This window comes from Lampris incognitus, chromosome 4, assembly GCF_029633865.1.
Source record: "Lampris incognitus isolate fLamInc1 chromosome 4, fLamInc1.hap2, whole genome shotgun sequence".
NCBI classification, from domain to species: Eukaryota; Metazoa; Chordata; class Actinopteri; order Lampriformes; family Lampridae; genus Lampris; species Lampris incognitus.
In genome coordinates this window covers 57,383,801-57,403,997 of record NC_079214.1, presented here as the reverse complement: position 1 = coordinate 57,403,997, position 20,197 = coordinate 57,383,801, and the positions used below count along the sequence as shown (strand labels likewise).

Below are 20,197 nucleotides of genomic sequence, written 5' to 3'. Positions count from 1 at the left end.
AAAAGTTCAACGTTGAATAACAAACTCTCTCCACCTCTTGAAGTTCCCTTGAGCCTACGACAAGTATCCCGTTATTTTAATTTATAAAAATGTGTTCTTAGTAGGCGTGTCTGAATAAGGACTGTAAAAAAAAAGGAACATATGCTCATTTTATATATATATACGTGTGTGTATACACACACACACACACACACACACACACACACACACACACACACATATATATATATAAACATGGCACCTATATACTAATGTAAAATAGCAATACTCAGTCTTGCTAATGTGCTAGTTTAACTGCAGCAGATTACATTCTTTAGAATCAGGTTACTGTAATCCCATTAAATATAACCGGTTACTCCCAAATTCTCTCCAAATCCCCAAACTATTAGCAGGGGGGAGTGCTGCCTTGGAAGTGCTGTTCTACTCTGACCTCATTAAGAGAGTGTCTATCTGTGTGAGTGCTGGTAGAGATCTAACCCTTGGGAGCCACTAAGCCTCCCCTACATGTTCAACCCATTACTTTACAAAACACAACACACACCAACACAGCACACACACTTCCCTGCATGGGATTTCAACTCACATGGCAGAGTTAGCATTGCGACATGTTGTTTGTTGTGGCAAAAGACTCATTTAATTATAATTTATGATCATAATGATCAATATCATCATTGCAGTTATTGGTGATTTATTAATCGGTAAAAGTGCAAGCTTAAATTTCATAAACTCAGAGATACAAGGATGAGAGGGAAAAATCCAACAAAAGGGTGCACACTGACCGCATGCTTTTACATTCTCATCTGAAAGATGTTTTTGTTCCACTGATGAAAAGAAATTAAGCAAATATTTGTTCAATTTAACCGACCAGGGCTATGTTATTTATGTTAACTACACAAATGATGTGCGGCCTAGTAAATGCTTAGCATTTTGCAGTAAGTTCAATCCTTTTATGAATATAAAATGTGCCAATGTGCTAAGCACTTTTTTTGTATAACAAAATAATCTTAAATATGCGGGTTTTTTTTGTTTGTATTTTTTGGCTTAAAAACATTCAAAGCACAATGCTCTATCACAATAAAAAAAACAGAAAAACAACAGACATTTGTTTGAAGGTGTAAAATTAACAGAAAAAGAAAAATATATATTATAGAACAATGCAGACCTGACTTGGCCTAACTTGCATCATCGTAAATGATCTATTCTGGATGATGTCATGCTAACAGAGTGATGACAATATGAGATCGGTTATAAAAAAGAAAATTGTCCTCCTTTCACCTATAAATGATCACCGTTTTAAAAACAATAGGGTTACATAGCCTTGATTAAAAAAAAAAAGGAGTAATACCCAACAAGTAGAGAGGATAATGTTATGGTAGCTGGCGGTGTAGGTAGGTGCGCATAGCTTTTTCTTGCTAAATTATTTTACAATAGATAATGGACGAAAATAAAATTCATTTATGTAAGAATTACTATGAATAATAAGGATTCTCCAAAGTCAGAATGTGTGGACCAGAAATTCTGCACAGGACCAGAACACCTTTTTAGGGGGGTCTGAAACTCCTTTCCCTTGAAAAAAATCAGAGCCTCTTACTTTTAGTGTTATATTGTTTTAATTTACATTATTTGGATGGATATTTCACATTGTTTCCAACCAAACATTCAATAAAGCTCAATTGGGGATGCGACATGGTGCAAGACAGCCAATTACAATTTAATTTTTTCTGGTCATTGTGCAGCCTTACTCCACAGCATGAAAAAAGAAAATATTAAAAGCAAGAAATGAGGAGGTTGATAGAGGATGTGGCGGCGGGCGGCTGTCTGGTTGAAACCAGGTGATTGACAGGTGTCAGTCTTACCTGCCGCCAGGCCCCCAGGTGTCTTTAGGTCTCTCATTGTCATCATCTGTGTCAGCAGACAATGTCCTGCATACAATCACCAGCTTTAATATACAGCAACTGGCTATCATGAAGCATACTGTAGTGTGACCTGCACTGCCATGTCAGTGTGCTAGATGGCAACCAGCTAGTGCGCACTATGCTAAATATGTTGTAAACATCTGTGTCTGCCTGCACAGCTATGAACGCAGGGCCATCAGCTTAAGACCAGCAAGATCTAGCATCCTAAGAGCGAGCATATACATAGTAAAGTACACATCTAACTGGCTAGCAGGGCTTAATGCTCTGTGGTCTTTCAGGGTTATCATCTGAAATATCACCGAGCAAATATTACCAACGGCACTGCAGGCATCACTACATAATGTCAACTGGAGAGTAAATTAGTTAGCGTTTACTGAGTTATTTTCTTCTTCTTTTATTTAACCTTTTTTATACAGGGTAGGTTGACTGAGTGTGTGTGCTCTTTTGGAGCAATGCCCTGTACGCTAGAAATAGCACGTCACATAAACACACAGCACTGCTAGCCATTTTGCATAACACTATTATGTGCGGCTTGTGTCCAGCATCACACAGTGCTCAACACTGAATACTGTTCAGCATCTGTTAGCAGGCCTGGCTCACTGCTTAGATAATAGAATAAACTGACCTTTTTGTTCATATAAAGTTGAATCTATTTTGATGAAATGTATGCTAACACATTTGCACGTCATGTAGGTTTAGGGGTATTATAAGCTGACTTTATCTCAAAAGTACTACAGTGCACTATACATTGAATACACGTAAAAATATAGTCATTGTCACACGGCGGTAAGTGGATCGATACGTTGAAAAAGTCAGTGGCAACAACAATAAAAATACTTTTGGACAACTTGGTATAGATATGGTTCAAAAATCCCATTTGAGTCCGATTCCTGGAATTTCAAATAATGACATGTAAGTCAGATTAAGTTAGTAAACATAGCAGTAAATAAATGGTACTGTAACATGGGTTTGCGTCCCGGCTGTGGCGACGGTCTCCCAGTCTGCCCCCCCGAATTCGCTACAGTATACTCACCTTCCAAAACATTAAAGATTTTATTGTTTGAGAACCTCCTTTTTGTCCATTTTCACTCCGGATATTTGAGAAAAATCGGGAACAAGAAACTCGTTGAAAAGAACAGCCTTTCTACGGCAGTGTAGTAGGGGTTAGGGTAAACGTACCCGTGCTTTCCGGCAACAGAAGGTAAGGACAAGTGAACAACTATTCAGTGGCAACTCTATTTAAATGGACTTGTCATACAGTACTTGTGTTTCATGTAGCAAAAGTTTAGTTATTACCCTGAGTTACAGAAAACAGAGAAATTGTCATGCTTTGTCACAAACCCAATGTATGAGCCTATCAAAATTTTAATTAATTTTGTAGCATACAGTCTCATATTTTGTCTTCTGCAAATTCATTGACACAAAAACATTACTTTTGGAAGATCTTCGTTACAAAATTACCTAGGAGGTCAAATGTGGGTTCTGATTTGCCTCCTGGTGTCTCCAGTTACCAAAAAGCAAACAAATAAACCAAAAACAATGCAGGCTACATATGTGTTTGCAAAGATATCCAATGTTGAACATGCATTCTGTTATAACTCTTGTTATAACACATCTTTTGACATGTGTCAGTGTGTTATAACATGCTGTATATCATGTTCTTCATAAATTTTACGTCCATTATAATTCTGTTATCCACTTTCAATGTTGTATTATGTAAATTGCGTGAACACAACATCCATTGCACGCTGTCCGTCTTGGGAGAGAGATCCCTCCTCTGTTGCTCTCCCTGAGGTTTCTTCCTATTTTTTCTTCCTGTTAAAAGGGTTTTTTAGGGAGTTTTTCCTTATCTGATGAGAGGGTCTAAGGACAGGATGTTGTGTTGCTGTTAAGCCCACTGAGGCAAATTTTTAATTTGTGATATTGGGCTATACAAATAAAATTGATTTGATTTGATTTATTAGACTTATAATAACACTTGTGTTATCTGTGGTTACACTTGTTACTTGTGTTGTTACATGTGTTGTTACACTTGTTACTTGTGTTGTTACACTTGTTACATGTATAAACACATAACGACCACATCATAAAGGCGTCTACAGCATTCGTAGGATATGAAGCCAACCAGATTTACATTGCGGTGGAAGCTGAAGCCAGAAGGCCAATCTCTTTTCTGAGCTCTTTGTCACTGCAGCCTATTGATTCTCTATGTTTATGGCACGGTTTTACATCATGAGGTATTGCTCACCTGTGCTTGTAGAGGTAGAAGGCAAAGCCAGAGAGGATAAGGGCAAAAAAAGGAACCAAGATGGCTGCTGCCACAGAACTGCTATTGGTGTAGGGGTTTGACGGATCCATTGCCAAGGTTACAGGACCTGAGGAACGAACACACACACACACACACACACACACACACACACACACACACACACACACACACACACACACACACACACAAGGAAAGGAATGGCATATGAATCTGCTGTTCATGCACTAAAATAAAAATATGAAAACAATATTAGAAAGATGTATATAATATAACTACAGCCATTTACATTTCTACACCTAAAAAAAAACAAAAGTAAAAAAAAAAAACTCTGGATGAACAAACCCTGGCAGGCTTGTATGCCCCAGCTGAGTGTGAGAGTCAAATGTCCTGGAAGTAATAAAACACACTTTGAGAGTATATTTCTATTAATAGCGGGTCAGTGTGTCCTGGGTGATTATCTCCATGTATCACGTAATGGGTTTGAGGTTCTGTAATTTGGAAATAGAATGAGAACTTAATTGGCCAAGGATGAACTGTTACCAAGAACTGATCTGAGGGACTGGACTTGTATTGCCTTAAAGCTTTCCAGTCACCAGTCACCCTGCAGTGGAGAACTGCCTCTGGGCTATAATCTGTTCTGGTGATAGGTGCAATTACAGCTGCTTGCTGCTGCAAGTCAATCACAACACAACGCAGTAGGCGTTGGCTTTGCTACAACTGTCAGCCAGTAAAGACAAGTTTAGTAGAGATTTTTCAAAGTTTCATTGAGAGTAACGTCATAAGTAAACCGTGTTGGAGTGATGGAGTAAGGGGGCCAGTTCACAGTTTGTGAATACTACTAAACACATTAGTTTTGACCAATGTAGCGAACCGGGAATCGAACCTAGGTAGCCTGGACCACGGGCGACTGCGCTAACTAAAGGGTCTGACCTGTTAGCCGAGGGCTTGTGAGTCTAGTCATCAGTGGTCATTACACCTGCGCTTCAGCATATCAGCTCCCTCACGCTTCTGGGCACATACACTTTCGATGGCCTCATGGTCTCATCATCCCACTTCTGACACCAATGTCGCAAATTCAGGGGGCAGCCAGGAATCGAACCCAGATAGCCCGGACCACGGGCGACTGCGCTAACCGGTCAACTAAAGGGTCTGACCCTATTATAATTAATCATTTTTTAGCTACATTCCAAACACTGGTTAGTGTTACCTACTGACAATAATTGGACAGGTAGGTCATTACAAACAAGTCATCATCATCGAAAGAGCCCACTGAAATGTCTGGATGGCAGAGAATCACTACCAGTTCTGCAAGATGAAACCTACCTCACGATATGTCCCCAGTGACAGCTCAATCAATCTCGGTACATCAATAATGAAGTCCTCTAGTTGCACAAGAAACCTTGGTGTGACGACTGATACTAACATTCTTAGACCACATGAAGGTCGTCCCCCGCTCTTGTCACTTTGCTTTATATTACATCCGCAAAATCAGACCGTACCTGTCACAACAAGCTGCCCTACTTCTCTCACGGCTAGACTACTGCAATGCACTTCTGGCTGGTCTTCCTTTCTGTGCAATCCAACCACTTCAAAGAATCCTGAATGACGTTGCATGCTTGGTCTTCAGCCGCCCAAAATGTGCACACCACTCCTCTCTTTGTATCCTGACAGTGGCTTCCAGTTTCTGCTCGCAGAATGTTCAAAACCTTGTTTGTTTTTGGCATTCTGGGCTGTTCACGGAAATGCACTTACTTACTTGCCATCAGCATATAAACTCCTCCTCGATCACTTGGCTCTACCTGTAGCAGGTTACTATCTGTCCCAACTACTAAAACAACAAGCTCTAGATTCCAACGTTTCTCTCGCCTAGCTGAAAAATGGTGGAATGACCTCCCCGGTCTCTATCAGAACTACTGACTCACTTCCTTCAAGAAAAGCCTGAAAACTTTCCTCTTCGAGGCCTATCTTTTACCCTTAAACAATCTCTGGTTGCGGGTATATTTATTTACCTGTGACCTGGCGCCTGCTGCCACAGTTGTGCCCCATCATGTTATACACCATTCTCTGGTGTCTACTCTGAAGCCGTTTTCTACTTGCACTTGCTTGCCTCACTGTTTTATCAGTATTTGCACTTGATTTTTTTGCACTTTGATTTTTCGTTTTGTGCTACTGCCTCATAATCTATGGTGCATGTAGACTTAACGTCTTAATTTCATATGCACTCTTGGCTATAAAACAATGACTGTACTGCTCCATTATGCCAGCTGCCTGCACCCAGTTCCTCCTGCTAATTACCGACTCCGTTGTAAGGTGCTTTGGATAAAAGCCAAACGACTAAATGTGAATGTAAATGTACAATAGATGTACTATTTTTGTATGTGGAGATAGTTTAAGATGTTGTGACTATTGTCTATGAAGGCCAGTGTGACTAAACAAGCCACAGGACTCCTTTGGATGTGTTTGTTTTTCTAGACACAGGGTTACACACACAGGGAGACTTGGCGTTTGGGCTGGTGTGACCTACCTTGTCTGGTAAGATGGAACTTGCCAAAGTCTTTACTGTGTATGTGTCCCTGGTAGACGAAGGTCTTCTGGTCTGACTCAGAAGTAACCTGAAAAAAATAGAAGCAGTTTATGTAACAGTATAATGTTAAAGCCCAGTTCTCTGATTTTGCTTGACCACTTTGAGGCATATTCACATATGTATAATTGAAGACTTCTAGTTATAGATTGAAAATGAGCATTTTGTGTCTTTGTAAACCTACCGCAAATTGAAAATGTGGCCCTGTTTTGCTCAAATTTACCTACAACATTTTCAGAAATTACTGATGTAAACAAAGCTCTTACAGCATCAGACAACATTAGAAAATCAGGTTTAGTTATTGTTTAGTATTCAGGTCCTTGTATTAAGACGTGTCAATTTGGGAGTGACAGCAGGATCCAGATCTGTGTTTTGTATTTTGGTAGCGAGGCTACTCTTTTCTTTATGTTTGTAACGTTTTCCCACTTTTTAAAACAGACAGTTATCTGGACTGATTAAAGCAGATCGAGGAGGGTTTATAGACCAGCTTTATTTCCTGTATGAGACATTGCAAATTTGTGGATTTAAATGAAAAAAAAAAAAACGAAAACAAAAAACAAACAAATATTTATTTTGGGTTTCTGTATCTTGACCTTTCTTTTTTGGGGGGGATTTCCCCCCCTTTTTTCTCCCCAATTGTACCTGGCCAATCACCCCACGCTCTGAGCCGTCTCGGTCTCTGCTCCACTCCCTCTGCCGATCCGGGGAGGGCTGCACGCTACCACATGCATCCCCCAATACATGTGGAGTCGCCAGCCGCTTCTTTTCACCTGACAGTAAGGAGTTTCACCAGGGGGATGTAGCATGTGGGAGGATCACACTATTCCCCCCAGTCCCCCCCCCCCCAAACAGGCGCCCCGACCGACCAGAGGAGGCGCTAGTGCAGCGACCAGGACACATACCCACATCCAGCTTCCCACCCGCAGACACAGCCAATTGTGTCTGTAGGGACGCCCAACCAAGCTGGGGGTAACACGGGGATTTGAACTGGAGATCCCCGTGTTGGTAGGCAACGGAATAGACCGCTACGCTATCTGGATGCTACCTGTGGATTGGGCCTTGCTAATACACCAATCCATTAAAGACGACGACTTTGACAGTGGGAACATCCTTGGCTTGTGGGTCTCCAAACAGCCAATCACTGATTTTATTGTAACTAGTTGTATTTTTAATTTCCTAGTAAGAAACAGCAGGGTGAGCTGCCTTTTTTGCTCCTGTCGTCTGTTTTGCATTTTTATGTTGGTTGGGGAGTTGTGTGTACTTTGGTTTCTTTGGGTTTCATAAGACTACATGGATTCGCACTTTGTCTAATGTCTGTTGTTCAGGCTTGGGCTCACCCCGAAGCCAATGCTGCAGCACACAAATACACATAAATAAATCTTCATATTTTGTGTTATACCCGCGTGACAGACTTTGGTTTGGGGACCAGTATGAGAGGGTTGTGTATCTCTTCCCTTAGTCGTGGTTTCAAAGACAAAAACAAAAATATCCAAGCTCGTACTTGAGTGATGAAAAGACGTCAAAAAAACAGAACCTCATTATTTTCAACAGACATTATTCATGATGCAGGGACACTGTGTATATATATATATATATATATATATATATATATATATATATATACACATACATATATATACATATATATACATATGTATATATATATGTATACATATATATACATATATACATATGTATATACATATGTATATGTATATATATGTATATATAGGTTAATACCACGGTGTGTGTGTGTGTGTGTGTGTGTGTGTGTGTGTGTGTATATATATACTAGAAGAACCCCGCTACAATGTAGCGGTTTGGTTATCCACCCGTCTAAATCTCCCTCCTCTTCATCCTACCAGCTAACCGCCTTCCCCCTGCCCCTAACCCCCCCCCCACTCCAACTCCCTCCCCCAAATGCTCAGAATCATTTGAAATGCCGAGAAAAGTGGTTTACCCCCCCCACTCCAACTCCCTCCCCCCAAATGCTCAGAATCACCTGAAATGCTGAGAAAAGTGGTTTTTAGCCATTTTTAGAAAATGCATATTTTGCATAATTATTATAATTATTTTAATTTTCTGTTATTTTTCTGGTCATCTCTGGAGCAATACCTACCACCTCCCAAAAAAATTAGGATCATAGGTGCATTTTTGCAAAAATGCATATATTTTGCATAATGCCAAAACATTTTTAAGTCCCAGAAATTTTGTTTATATAGGTGAAAAAATCAAAGATGCTCAGAATCATCTGAAATGCTGAGAAAAGTGGTGTTGAGCCATTTTTAGAAAAATGCATATTTTGCATATTTATGCATAATTTTTACTTTTCTGGGATTTTTCCCTTACTCTCTGGAACAATACCTACCACCTCCAAAAATAATTAGGATCATAAGTGCTTTAGTTTTTGGTCCCGCTATCTACACTAACACCACACACACACACATTACGAAAATATGAGTATATATATATATATACGTATATATACGTATATATATACGTATATATAGGTATTAAAGACAAAGTAAAAGTATATTTCTGTATGGGCTCTAAAAATTTGCATTAATACTACCGGCTGAAATAATTAAGATACATGTGGGAAACACACTTCTACTTGTTACACTAGCCGGCTTGGGAAAATAGATAATTCTATGTGTTGTTTGTTCATTTTTCATTGTTTGTAAAAGATCAAAAGGGGCCAGGGAAAATTGTGCTTTCAATTTCAAATAAACTACGTGGGGAAGATGCAAAAATTGGGAAAGGAACGATAAGAGGGTTTGTTGGATTTCTGTGATGACTTTTGCTGGCAGTTGGTGATAATTTCATGAAATGAGTTTTTACGCTGATCCTTTTGTTACACGGTTGGAAGCAAATGCTACCTGATAAACCAGAGCTATATTTCAGTCCTTCATTTGAAATGAATTGAAATAAGACTCCATTTCATTTAAAAAGCGGTTTTGCATATTGCGATTGAGCCTTTATCTGTAATTCAAATACACTTTTCCCAAAAGACCACCCATTGTGAAATGGGGTTTAATCTGATGCAAAAAAAATTCTGTCACCATCAGTGAGTTACAAAAATACTCTATATGGCTAAAAGTATGTGGACACCCCTTCTAATGAGCGGATTTGGCTATTTCAGCCACATCCATTGCTGGTGGATGCATAGCATCAAGCACACAGCCATGCAGTCTCTATTGGCAGTAGAAATGGTTGTATTGAAGAGCTCAGTGACTTTCAACGTGTCTCTGTCGTAGGATGCTACCTTTCCAACAGGTCAGGAGGTCAAATGTCTGCCCTGCTAGATCTGCCCTGGTCAGCAATGGCATCCTAGAGAATCATGTGCTTTCAACTTTGTGGCAACAGTTTTGGGTAAGGCCCTCCCCTGTTTCAGCATGACAATGTCCCTGTGCACAAAGCGAGGTCCATAAAGATATGGGTTTGCTGAGTTTGGTATGGACTGGTCACACCAACTTGACTGGCCTACACAGAGCCCCGACCTCAACCCCATCCAACACTTTTAGGATGAATTAGGATGCTGGCTGTGAGCCAGGCCTCCTCCCCAACATCAGTGTCCAACCTCTCTGATGCTCTTGTGACTGAATGGGAGCGAATCCCTGCTGCCATGTTCCACAATCTAGTGGGAAGTCTTCCTAGAAGAGTGGAGGCTGTTATAGCAGCAAAAGGCACACCGACTCCATATAAATGCCCATAGTTTTGGAATGACAAGCACAGCAAGCACATATGGGTGTGATTCTTGGGTGTCTACATACTTTTGGCCACGTAGTGTAAATGCACAGAATATGCTACAATGAAATACAAGAGAAAATGTCTGTCATACATATCCGTCCATAGCCCAGTTGTCGTTTTTGAACTTGCTGTAGTAATGCTCCGTAGGCCCCTTCACCTGGTAAACCTTCAGTAGCAACTGGTTTTCCTCTGACTTGTAGGTCCCTGCATAGGTAGGTAGGTAGGCAGATGCATAGGTATGTGGGTAGTTAGAGGGGTAGGTAGGTGGATGGATATGTAGGTGGTATGTTGGTGGATTGTAGATAGGTAGGTGGGTAGGTAGGTAAGTAGGCAGATGCAGGTGGATCGATAGGGAGGCAGGTAGACCGATAGGGAGGCAGGTAGACAGGCACGTAGGCAGGTGGGTATGTTGGTGGGTAGTTTAGTAGGTGGTAGATAGGTAGTTAGGGGGTGGGTATGTAGGTGAATAGGTCAGTAGGCAGGTAGTCAGGCAGGTAGGTAGGTGGGTATGTTGGGGGGTAGGTTAGTAGGTGGTAGATAGATAGATAGATAGATAGATAGATAGATAGATAGATAGATAGATAGATAGATAGATAGATAGATAGATAGATAGATAGATAGATAGATAGGTAGGTAGGTAGGTAGGTAGGTAGGTAGGTAGGCGAGAAGATAGATGAGTAGGTGAGTAGGTAGTTGGGTATACATAGATGGATAGATTGGTAATGGGGCAGAGAGGGAGAGCATGGGGGAAAGGGACAGAAAGTAAAATTAGTTTGCACAGATGGCTCATCTCTTATTTTGTGTCAGAGAGACAGAGGAAGAGGGGGAGACAGAGAGACAGCTAGCCAAAACAAAAGAGAGGCAGGTAGGTGAACAGAAACAGACAGACAGCTCGAAAGAAAGACAGAGAACAGGAGACACCTTCTGATTTATTTCCCCCACCATGCACTTGTCACATGCGACATTTTCCCTTCAGCAACATGCCACTAGTTTGTTAACTATAACTGCCAAGGAAGAAAGTCTTGCTGCTTGATGTGATGAGGGCCGGGTGGAGAAAAATCACAACCAGAATGAAATCACTGCACTTCACAGCAGACCCTGCCTCCCATCTGAAGAAAATATTTAAGACCTTGGGATAATGGCAAACTATTGATTATAAAATGTTACTGTGACAGATCAAAAATAGTCATAGGAGGCAATGAGAAAATAGATCAGTTTCTGCCGGTTCCTGAAACACTTGGTTTTTTTTTAAGCTTTACCAGCTACAGTATTTTAACAGTGCTATCACACCCACACCGTCTTACTAGAATTAAATCAACAAATTCTGCCTTCTATATTTGCAGGAGTGCTGCTCTTGGGAGGCTTTAGGGGTCAAAGCAAAAGAGTAGACTCTTAACATGGGTATAATTTTGTTATGCATCAGTATGAGGGCAACGTCACATCTTTTCAGGGGGCCTAAAAAGCCTAGCTGTGGCCTTTTCATTTGTATATAACATTAATAACAGAAATGAATTGTATTTACGTATCGATGAAGTCATCTATTTTAATTTTAAGTATCTTTCTGGTGCCTGTCACCATCTTGCCAGGATTTGAAGGAACAAGGACCACAATGGACTTCAACTGTACCATCCGTGACAATTTCCTTAAATTACTATTTTAGTTTAACAAAATATATTGAATTAAATTTTCAACTAAAGTAAAGTGAAGTAAACTAAACTAAGCTGAAGTAAATTAAACTACAGACTAAAACAGTTTTTTCTCTTTTTCTATTCAGCTGGAACAACTGAGTCTCTCCTCCCTGACCTTTTTTTCCTGTCCTGTGCTGTCAGAGCTTATCTACCAATTGTTTTTTTTTGGGGGGATCCCCCCTCCTTTTTTCCCCCTAATTGTATCTGGCTAATTACCCCACTCTTTCGAGCCGTCCCGGTCGCTGCTCCACCCCCTCTGCCGATCTGGGGAGGGCTGCAGACTACCACATGCTTCCTCCGATACATGTGGAGTTGCCAGCCGCTTCTTTTCACCTGACAGTGAGGAGTTTCACCAGGGGGACGTAGCACGTGGGAGGTTCACGTTACTCCCCCCAGTCCCCCTTCCCCTACTAACAGGTGCCCCGACCGACCAGAGGAGCCGCTAGTGCAGCGACCAGGACACGTACCCACATCCAGCTTCCCACCCGCAGACACGGCCAACTGTGTCTGTAGGGATGCCCGACCAAGCCGGAGGTAAAACAGAGATTTGAATCGGTGATCCGTGTGTTGGCAGGCAACGGAATAGACCACCACGCCACTTGGACACCCCTAAACCAATTTTTAACATGGATACCATTTTGTCTTGTGCTAGGTGTAAATGAAATAGACTCATTTGATAAGCGGCTATTTATGTCTTGCATATATCCCATGTTGATCACACATTTATAGTAAAACTCTGTTTTTATGTCAACAATTACAATTTACAGTTTCATTTAGCAGACGCTTTTATTCAAAGCGATGTACATCTGAGAGGTAGTTGGCTTGTATAGCATTAGGAGTCTAGGCCAAGGACTCTTACCGGAGACTCGTCCCAGCCGGGGTTTGAACCCCCGATCTCTGGGGAGAAAGACACCATTCTTACCTACTGAGCTATCCGGCTATAATGGATAGTGTCTTGTAGCAATGCAGGATATTCATATTCTGACACCATTTTAATAAGCCCTATCAGAAGCTTTAGTGTTGCTAACCAACTTTGTTGATACTTAAAACTATCATAATATATATTATTATTATCATCATCCATCCATTATCCAAGCCGCTTATCCCAATCTGGGTCGCGGGATACTGGAGCCTATCCCAGCAGTCATTGGGTGGCAGGAGGGGGGAAACCCTGGACAGGCCACCGATAATATTATTATAATATTATTATATTATCATAATGGGCTTTCATTCTGCACTATTATCTCTGACGATAAAATTGACATGACTTGTATTCTACTGAAGTTGTTCCTCAGTTCAACATTTGAAGCCCCTTCCTTCTGAACCGCACATAAAAGAGCTTTTGTTAACTGGATGCATTATTACACACAATTACCATTTTGGTTTTCATTCAATTTCAATTGGTGACCGATGCATGTTTTATTTTATACATGTTTTGATACCTGACAGTTTGATTGACACTCCGCTGGTCTCTAGTAACGTGACGTTGACTCTGCCGCTGGTGGCGTTGAACCCGGTTACAGTAATTGTTGCGACCTGTCTCTTCCCTAGATACTCATAGAAACCACTCCAGTCTGAGTTGGGAGAGAAGACATCCACTGGAACTGTAAAACAGATGGAGAGAGATGCACCGCGTAAATAATACATGAACCTGACTCAACCGACACTCAGTTACATACAGCAGGATCTTCAACTTTTTCCCCTTGAAAAAAAATAAAAATAAAAAAAACCTGACCTGGTTAGTCTAAATGAAAGCTGCTATCCTTAACAGGTCTGACAAATTGAGTCTAGTTCGATGGTGCTGAGGACATGAAGATAAGCAAACACAGGTTCCAGAAATATTTTTAGTCCCAGAGAAGACAGACTTGGGATGTGCACCTCGGTGTTAGCAAGGAACTCTGAATATATTTCAGCGACAGCGTATGTCAAATAATTTCAGTTAGCCACACAACATGTCTAGGAGAAATATTTGATGTTTCTTGGATTTGATGGCTAACTTTTTTTTTTCTATATCACTATTCTGAAAACTTCCATACCATAGAGCATGGTATGGAAGCATGCTCTGGGGTATGGAAGCAGTGACAACAACAGAGAGGCTGGAATCTACATTACAGGTAGCAGAGATGAGTAAGAGCTACGTTCAAGATCAGAGGAATGGATTAGAAGTTGAGAGAGACAAGACTGAGATGGTTGGGACATGTACAGTGAGGAGGCATGGACTATACAGGAAAGAAGGTACTGGACCTGCAAATACCCAGCAAAAGAAAAAGAGGAAGACAAAGGATAAGATGGAGAGACTAGATAGAGGAGGACATGAGGAGGATTGGACTTCAGGAGAGGGATGCGTCAGACAGAAAGCTACGGAAGGCAAAAATCCACTGTTGGAACCACTTACAAACGGGGAACAAGCCGGAAGAAGAAGACTATTCTGACAGGGCATCCGGGTAGCTTAGCGCTCTATTCCGTTGCCTACCAACACGGGGATCGCCTGTTTGAATCCCCGTGTTACCTCCGGCTTGGTCAGGTGTCCCCAGACACAACTGGCTGTGTCTGCGTGTGGGAAGCCAGATGTAGGTATGTGTCCTAGTCACTGCACTAGCACCTCCTCTGGTCGGTTGGTCAGGGCGCCTGTTTGGGTGGGGGGTGGGGACTGGGGCGAGTAGCATGTTCCTCCCACGCGCTACATCCCCCTGGCGAAACGCGTCACTGTCAGGTGAAAAGAAGCGGCTGGTGACTCCACATGTATCGGAGGAGGCATGTGGTAGTCTGCAGCCCTCCCCGGATCAGCAGAGGCGGTGGAGAAGTGACCGGGACGGCTCAGAGAGCAGTTGATTGGTAAGGTACAATTGGGGAGAAAAAAAAAAGGGGGGGGTATTCTGGAACTGTTAAGAGAGTTCTTTGGGGGAAGCTTTCAAATCATTCTGCTGTCTGATTTCCTCGTTCTCTTTTAATAGGTAACATTCAAAACAACCTTCAACCGGTTCCAGGTTTTCCATCTGAACTGACGTACAAAAAGTGATCTGGGTTTTTATTTCCTCCAGAATCAATTACTGCAAAATGTTACTCATAGTAGTCCGACCTCGATTACCCCGTTGTTAGTCTCCCTTTCAATGTGACATCTTACATAAAGAAATGATCCGTAATGACATGCGCCGCCATGACTATGTGGCGTAGCAGCACAACTCGAGCGCTCCCACCAACAACAGGAAACACGATTTGTTTGAGAAATGGAGACAGCTGAAAGCAGTGCGGCGCCGGCCACTTTTCTCATTCGCAAGTAACAAAGAGAAAAACTTTCACGAAGTTGGACCAGAAATGTGGCAGCCGGTCGCTGTGAGGATCAACTGCAGGTTCTACCTTTACGAGACGATCATATTGCCTGGTGTATCACTGACTTGTTCGCTACTGTACTGCCCGAGTCCGTTTACCCAGCTCAAAGGATGCAGGTCCTTGCAATTCTTTGCACTGGGGAGAAAACAAGTGATGGAGACGCCCGCTGCTGTTGTTTAGAAGTTATACATCGACTGTTACAAAATCCAGACAACATATCTATTAATTCAGTATCGCCTACTGAATTTGTTCCCGCCTTAAAAAAGCCATTTCTTTCTTCATCTGCTTCCTTGCAGTCAACCAGTCATTTATTTCTGCAGCTAACTGAGCAGAAGAGCCCTGTCCTCTTGTACCGAGCCAAACAGGACTCACCTGTATGATGTCAGCGCTCACTGGACGTATTTACACATGTACATATGTGTTCACACGTACAAATTTGCACTGTTCTTGTTCAATCTCTTGCTTTATTATCCTTTTTCGGGTCTTTGCTAAGTATTTTGACAGGTTTGTTAAGTGTTCTATAAGTGAACTTGGTAGTAAGAAAACCTCTTTTTCAAGCAAATGCAATCACACACAACAGAAACACACGTCTCTGTAGATCTGTTTGAAACTGGATCTCTCAGTACGATGGCTCATGTGTGTGAGTGTGTGGGTTTGATTTACGTACCGCGGATCTTGTTCTTCTGAATGTCAGAGTCTCCTCCTCGGGCTTTGGGGGGGACTTTCATTCCAACTGTAAAACAGCACAACACAGGTTGGTTACCTACATAATAACGACTTGAGTTATAATTTTGGTGTCGGTCAGATTCAGTTTGATTTTTTTAACTTAATGTGAAACTCAACAGAATAACAGGGACAAGGCTTATGTTATGATTTAGACGGTTTTACTCCATCTAATGCATTATATATGATACAGGTTTAGAAGACGTTTAGGTTGTAGTGACAATTTTTCCTCTGGGTGATTTGAACTTGGCTTTTGTTCCTCCCCCCCAAATAAAATAAATAAATAAATAAATAAATAAATAAATAAATAAATAGAGTCTGTTAGTTGCACTTTTATTTTTGGCTTTTGAATTATGGTTATGTGGTTAGGAAAACTAAGTAACTTCGAGATAACTGTGACTTTGGGAAAGTAACAATTTTATAGCAAATCACTTGGAGGTAATAAAAGAGCATTTTGAACTTGGAATAACAAAAAAAAAAAAAAAAAAAAAAAACAACAAAAAACAAAAAAAAACCCAACTACTGGTCAAAACGACCCACTGCAACTTATGCTGCAGAAGGAAGCTAGCATCTCAAACCATTTAGTGTCCATGGCAACCAGCTATTCCTGCTGTACATCAGATTTAATTGTCATTGTTATTTTTAGACACGCTGTGCTGGTTTGAAATAGGACTGGACTTTACCTTTACATAGTGGGGGTTTTCCTGACCACCTCCCATCATTCCTGCAGGTTCTGTGCTCCGATCCCCCTGCCAGATAGAAACCGTCCTGACACGAGTAGATCAGCGTGTAACCCAATGAAGGGAGGTCCATAGCTCTAACGTCTACATTACTGGGGGTCTCTGGCTGTCTGCAGGAATGGGCTGTGGAATGAGCAGATAGATCGATAGATAGACCGATAGATACACAGATAGACAGATAGATAGACAAATAGACAGATGAAAGGATCATCAACATTGTAAACAAACGTAGCACCACAATCTTCATTTACAAGCATCTTTCATAAAATAGCCTTAAACAATAGAATAAACAACAAGACTGCTAATGACACTAAAACCACTATCGATGAGATCATTATCACCCCTACTGGTAACAACAATAACAGCATGTGGGCATTTCCTATACACCTACCTATACACTCAGGTTGGGATCCACTCCATGTCAGGTTTTCTTGACAGATTCTTGTGGTCGAACCCAGAATGTGGTAGTTCTTGCGGCATTTGAAAGAAATCTTACTGCCAACCTGGAAAACACAACATAAAACATTAATACTGTGTGAGCCTTCAGGTCATATCTCCGTCCCAGCATGCAGTCGCCCTCGCAGAAAGTGTTAATGCCAAGCTAGAAAACATCTTAGCTCTTTGTTGGCCAACCGTCTACTGTTTAGTTTCACAGAACACCTAAAGGAAATGTTACTGATGGATTGCACTGTAATTATGACTGTTGGGAAAAGAACTGGCAAAACAAAATGACACACAAAAACACAGCGGGCCACAGAGTTGTCACAGCCCACCATCAGAACATAAACACTTCAGAATACATAATTTACCTATGAGCTGACCATTTAAAATTAAATCTGATTCTAACTCAAACCTTAACATCCCACAGCTGACATGTGATATATGAAAAAAATGTGGTATTAGAATCTAATATTATTTACCTAAAAATGAAAGAAAGGAACAACAACAAAACATCCGAGTATCTGGGTTTACTCCAGTGATTCCCAAAGTGTGTGTGTGTGTGTGTGTGGGGGGGGGGGGTTAACCTAAATATTATGCCCAAATATATATATAATATTATAGTTAACCTTAAATATTATAAAACCTTCTGAAAAGGAAGCCCAAGACCAAAGTAGGCGAGAGTTATTGTGGTCATTTTTAGTTAGTCTGAGCTGTGTATTTGTATTCCAACCAGTTTAAAGCAAAAAAACATTAGTCACAAAGTTGTTGATATGTCTGTGTATATGAAGATGTTTTAGTGGCTACTGTGGCGGTTGCATTATCTGCTGTCCATCAGTGTTAGTATTTCTTTATATTTGGTCACATTTTGGACCCACACATCGCCCACCCCCCACCCCCAAAAAAAGAAAAAGAAAATAGAAAACCCCACACATAGTCTTTGGTACTTTATTCAATTTATGACAGTTTGTTTCCTAATTTGTATGGACATGATTTAGTTAATATTCTGTCCTAAGGTTCTTTAACTTGACAGTAACACTTACCTTTGTTTTGGCCAAAGGCCTGAAGCCTGGGAGAGATGGCCTTTTAACTACAGCCCACAGGAAGTGGAAGAAGCAAACAGGGAGATGGAAGGGGGGACTTGAATTTAGAATTCTAAAAACACATTTTCTGTTTGGCTTTCTTATCATTTGCTGGAAGCTAATTATTTTGTTAGATGATTTCTGTTGATAGGCTGTTTATGTTTGGACATCTTTAAGTGTGTTAGATGTTTATTGTTGTGGTTGGTCAGGTTTCCCCTTGTGTCTGTATAGGGCTGGTCCATGTGTGTATGTAACCTCCTCGTGCTCGTGTGTCATTTGGAAGTTTAGGTCCGTTTGGTTATGTTGTGTCGTGTCAGGTTGAAGCTTAAGCTTCTTTACTGCTTCTAGAGTTGGGCCCCACGTTTTCTGACGACTTGTTCAATTTTCTTATGTCATATTATGATTTATTTTACTTTTGTGGTTTGTTATCAACATTTTCAACTTTATTAAAGCAATTTTGTCTTTTTACAGCTTTTTTGCTTGGTTGCTGACAGGTATAAATCAGTGTACTTCTGACCTGAAAGCCCTGAGCCAGTATAGGGATGCCATAGGCAGGAGTTCCTGGGTCACGGCAGCTGTTGAATGCTGGGTCTAGAGAGAGAGAGAGACACACACACACACACACACACACACACACACACACACACACACACACACACACACACACACACACACACACACGTGTGTGGAGCTCATATGTTATTACATTCTTGCAGTGGTCGAATCTGCAACACAATTCAAGAGAGATTCAAGTGATTTACGATCCGTTATTTGTTATATCTCACAAGAGTAAGAGTCTTGTGTTTCAGCTCCTCAACACTGCACCAACAATAGCAATAAAAAAAAAAACAACTAGAACAAAAAGCAGTAATAATAATAAATAGCGTGCGGCATATGTAAGGTGCGGTGTGTGTGTGTGTGTGAAGGCCTTGCCTTAATAAACCTGCATATGATGTGCATATGTGTGTAGTTGATTGCATATTTGTGTGTTTGTGTATGCCAAGCTACGTCTGCATGTGTGTGTGTGTGTGTGTGTAAACAATTCTTAAATCTGATCCCATAAAGCTTGGATTATAAACATTACCATAGCTCTACTATAGTTTTATACATTCAGTATGTATGATAATAATAAAATAATAATGATATTAACAACTTTCTTAGAACAAAGACAACTATTGTGGAGGAGAAATCTAGCTAGAATCTACATCTAGATTAAATGGGTATTTTAAATGGGTAGCTGTTACAGCTACACTGTTGTAGCTAGTCATGCTAGTCAGTGTTATGAAATAATGATTTAGTTGCAACAGCCAGACATGAAGTGGGGAATTCCTTCCCTCAGTTCTGAAAAGGTTTTTTTTGTTCTATGAAAATCAGTGTTATATAATATGTAAAGGGTGGTTTGAAATTACTTCGTTAACACACTAAACAAAATTGCTAGCTTCTATAACTATACTGCTCAACAGATGAATATTTAATTATCATCATTAAATCACTCAATTTATTGAATATTGTGGTTATTTTTAATTACCGCTGTTCGTCCACTGTGTAGTGTCTTATAATGCATGTTAGTGCTCTAAAACCACTATATATAATACCCCATACATATGCAAAACACTATATAATAATGTTTGCACACTATTGTGTTCAGTGCACTCATGTTTAGTACTACTCACAACATTA

The 20,197-nt window shown here is 40.7% G+C and overlaps 1 protein-coding gene across 1 annotated transcript in view; it reads right to left on the bottom strand.

Moving 5' to 3' along the window:
- The window catches only part of LOC130112084 (CUB and sushi domain-containing protein 1-like), a 729,421-nt gene that overhangs the window by 3,334 nt on the left and 705,890 nt on the right, over positions 1 to 20,197 (bottom strand). Inside the window, exons 66-74 of the mRNA XM_056279382.1 lie at positions 19,035 to 19,108; positions 17,389 to 17,500; positions 16,941 to 17,120; positions 16,202 to 16,267; positions 13,647 to 13,808; positions 10,608 to 10,720; positions 6,710 to 6,797; positions 4,165 to 4,291; positions 1,857 to 1,922 (exon numbers count right to left, since the gene is read on the bottom strand). Coding sequence (XP_056135357.1) covers positions 1,857 to 1,922; positions 4,165 to 4,291; positions 6,710 to 6,797; positions 10,608 to 10,720; positions 13,647 to 13,808; positions 16,202 to 16,267; positions 16,941 to 17,120; positions 17,389 to 17,500; positions 19,035 to 19,108 — 988 coding nt within the window. The remainder of the gene's footprint in view (positions 1 to 1,856; positions 1,923 to 4,164; positions 4,292 to 6,709; positions 6,798 to 10,607; positions 10,721 to 13,646; positions 13,809 to 16,201; positions 16,268 to 16,940; positions 17,121 to 17,388; positions 17,501 to 19,034; positions 19,109 to 20,197) is intronic.